The 3,467-nt window shown below is 53.9% G+C and overlaps 1 protein-coding gene across 1 annotated transcript; it reads left to right on the forward strand.

The window, feature by feature from the left end:
• Window positions 1–9: 9 nt before the first annotated feature.
• Window positions 10–186, forward strand: H257_16913 (hypothetical protein; the record flags this gene model as incomplete). Its single annotated transcript, XM_009845526.1, has 1 exon — window positions 10–186. A coding segment is annotated over one exon (177 nt), but the record flags the coding sequence as incomplete, so codon positions are not given.
• Window positions 187–3,467: the final 3,281 nt, after the last annotated feature.

A 3,467-nucleotide genomic window follows, 5' to 3' on the forward strand; every position in this document is an offset into this window, starting at 1 on the left:
GGCCAAGCCGCTTGCTTTGGTGACTCGGGAGGACCGTTGATCAAGTCCACGTCGGCGGGTTTGGCGTTGGTGGGGGATGTCAGTTTCGGTGAACCATGCGCCAAGGGATTCCCCGACGTGTATGGTCGCGTGGCGGCCTTCCGGGCGTTCATTGACCAAGCGTCCAGAGGTCACACGTGGGTGTAAATGTTCTGCGTGCTTCGATGGAGTGTAGTGAAATTGAGATCGTCCAGCGTCGGAATGTATGGACATAATGCATGAGACCTTTTGTTTATCAATTGTCCTCATCATGCGATCATGGGCCATACACGTGCAATGTACAATGCAGAACCACAACAGTTCACACATTCTTCGTGTATAGTGCATTCATAGTTGCTGCGTATCGTACTGTTGAAATGATCGTAAATAGTCTGTACAGTACAGCTGTAGTTACTAGTTGTGATAGACAGCATGAAGCTCAGTTTTCGGAAAATGAATCATATCGTCCACGGTGATAGTCGACACAAGACGGACGATTCACGTGCGCTAGTGATCGCTTTTCATGCTTGCTTTGTCTTTTATGATGCCATTGACCTTCGAAACCATCGTCCAAATCAACGCAAATCATGTGGTGGAGGGACAAGTCGTAAGGCTGCGCCAACTGCTGGGTCTGCATGACATAGTCAGTCACGACCCGGACGATCTTGCTTGGGCCAAGCCAGTGCAGGAACTACTTGTTGCCTTGTCGGGCCATTTGGCCCATGAGGACAAAGTCGCCGATCGCAAACTTCTGCAACTGGACGGCCTTGAACTTGGCTTGGCGGTCGCGGGCTTGGCGTCGCTTCTTGGCGCTTGTCGCAACCACTTCACGGTGCACCTGTTCCATTGCTTCATGCTGCTCGTCCATGTGCTTCTTGCGCGTGGTGTCGAGCCAGTCGATGTCGGCAACTTCCTTGGTTACGGTGTTGACAAACGCTGACATGGGTGTCATCGCAGGCAGGCCAGTAAAGGCGGTCACCGGGGCCATGCCGCTAAGTCGGTCGGTCGGTGTGTGGTTCAATGCGCCTTGAACCAGGGCCAGGACGAGGTGCCAGTCGGTCGCGCGCAGCTTCAACTCGCTGGTAAGCGTTTTGATGGTGCGGAGGATCCGTTGGTTGACTACTTCAACGGTTCCGTTCACCCAAGGACAGTAGGCGGTCGTGAAGTGGTGGTGGGCGCCGGTGGCCTTGCGGATCTTGTCGGTGACTTCGTTCTTGAAGTGGGAGCCGCTGTCAGAGACCCAGGTATGGACATACCCAAAGGTCGTGAACCAGTCGAGGAGGCCGTTGGCGGTCGCCGAGGCGTCGCTTGTCTCGCTGGGCCAAAGTCGCACGAACCCGCTCATATAGTCTTTAATGACGAGGATCTTCTGTCACCCGTTCGTCGCCGTGGGCATGGATAGCCAGTCGAAGTGGATTAGCTCTCGGGGCTTCTCAGCATGGAACGCCGATCCAAGCGGGCGCGGGATCACCGAGCCATCGATGCTGAGACAGTGGATGCAGGCTTGGACAAAGGTCTTGACATCGTCTTCGAGGGTACTCCAGGCGAAGACATCGCGGACGGCCTTGGTCGTGGCTTCGATCCGTTGATGGCCCGCGGTGCCTTAGTGCGCTATGATGCAGACCGCTGCTGGAGGTCCGTGGCACTTGATGGGATCCAGATGCGGTCTTCCTTGTCGAGGAACAGGTTATTGTCTTCATTCCACGCTACGCCGGTTGGCTGGGTCTCTACAAGTGGTACCCGGAGGTATGCACGCGTTGCCAGTCAACGAAACGGTACACGTTGGACTTCAACGGCTTGTTGCGTTGGAGGGCCAGCTGGCGTTGGACCGACTTCTGCAGGCCAAGCGGCTTGATCGCCTTGACCATGATGTCGACAACTGTCTTGCCTTCTTGGTTCAAGACCCTCGCTTGGTTATCGTGTTCCAAGGCTCGCATCAGGTTGTCAAGCATCTTGCCAATCCGTGAGTCGGCGTCCAGGATGGTCGTGTCAAACCGGATCGCCGTGGTCAAACGCTTCTTGAGAACCTCCAGGTCTTAAGGCTCCTCTTCAAACGCCTTGCTAAACCATGCGGCCCACTCTGCCTCCGTGACGCCACGGTAGTCGCGGTTGGCCATGCCCACATCGCCACACGCTTCTTGGTAAAGACATCCATGCACGCGCTGACAGGCATCACGAAGGGTCTTGAGCAATTGAACTGGAAGGCGTTGACTTGGTCCAGGTACTCGTTGTACTGGCGGATAAATGGACGCCGCTCCGATTTGGTCGAGCCGTTGAACGAAGGCGGGTCAGCGAGCGCCGGCGCGTTGTACACGAAGCCGCGCTCGTCGCCTTGTCCCATGTCATCATCATCGAGGACAGTGGGCAGGTTGGTGGCGCCAGTTGGTGTCGCAGCTGGCGCGGGAGAGTCAAATGGCGCGGCCTCGGGGGTCGGTGTGGGCGCCGTAAATGGGGTGGTAGCGTAGCCATATGGTTAAAACCGCTGGTCAACAGCTGGTGGATTACGCCGGCGTGGAGAGGCGAACAGGGTAGTGGCTTGACGGCGCACGGGACGGCCGCGTTCGGCTGGGATCGGTATCGCTCCGTCCCGTTAACAGGGGACAACGAGCGTTGGTGGTCAGAGTCACTCATTGCTTCGGGCGATGAGGCTAAAGAATTCTTTGTTTTCACTCCCGTCGTTATCCGGACGGGAACCTCTTGCGGAGGCCGAATAAAATTGCAAACAGAGGTCTCTTACTACGAATTACGTAGTACTTTTTCTGGTCATTTAAGTCTAATCATTTCGTCCAATGCAAATGCGCCAACAATGCACATCTTTCAACCGCACGACAATGACAACCGCACGACGAATGGCGGCCTGCTGCACATAATGGAGACTAACGGCCTTACCGATCATGAGACCATGAGCCGACCTCTAAAATGGCTCATAGGTCTTTCTGCAGCGCCAGTACATCTGTAGTTACTAGTTGCGGTAGACTGCATGAAGCTCAGTTTTCGGAAAATGAATCATATCGTCCACGGTGATAGTCGACACAAGACGGACGATTCACGTGCGCTAGTGATCGCTTTTCATGCGTACTTTGTCTTTTATGATGCCATTGACCTTCGACACCATAGTCCAAATCAACGCAAATCATGTGTTCATATGATCGTTATTTCCAACAAGGAATTCTTCGCCAAAAGTAGTATTGTGCTTTTCAACATTTCTGCCAGTGGATTTAGCAGCTTTACAGTCCACGACAGCACTGAGGGAACTTAACGGATACTTATCCGGTTTCATGAAGTGTGAGAGTACGTGTCTGAGGCAACAAACTGCGTAAAACAATAGCAAATTTTGGCACCAAATTATAAACTTATGCAATTATACAATTCCAAAGTCCTAAAATCCAGCGTCGTTCGCTGAGTCTTGAGAAGCCGAACTGGACTCGGTACCCTCCGATCCGTCGCCT

The sequence above is a fragment of the Aphanomyces astaci genome, assembly GCF_000520075.1.
Source record: "Aphanomyces astaci strain APO3 unplaced genomic scaffold supercont1.94, whole genome shotgun sequence".
In the NCBI taxonomy this organism is placed as follows: domain Eukaryota; phylum Oomycota; class Saprolegniomycetes; order Saprolegniales; family Verrucalvaceae; genus Aphanomyces; species Aphanomyces astaci.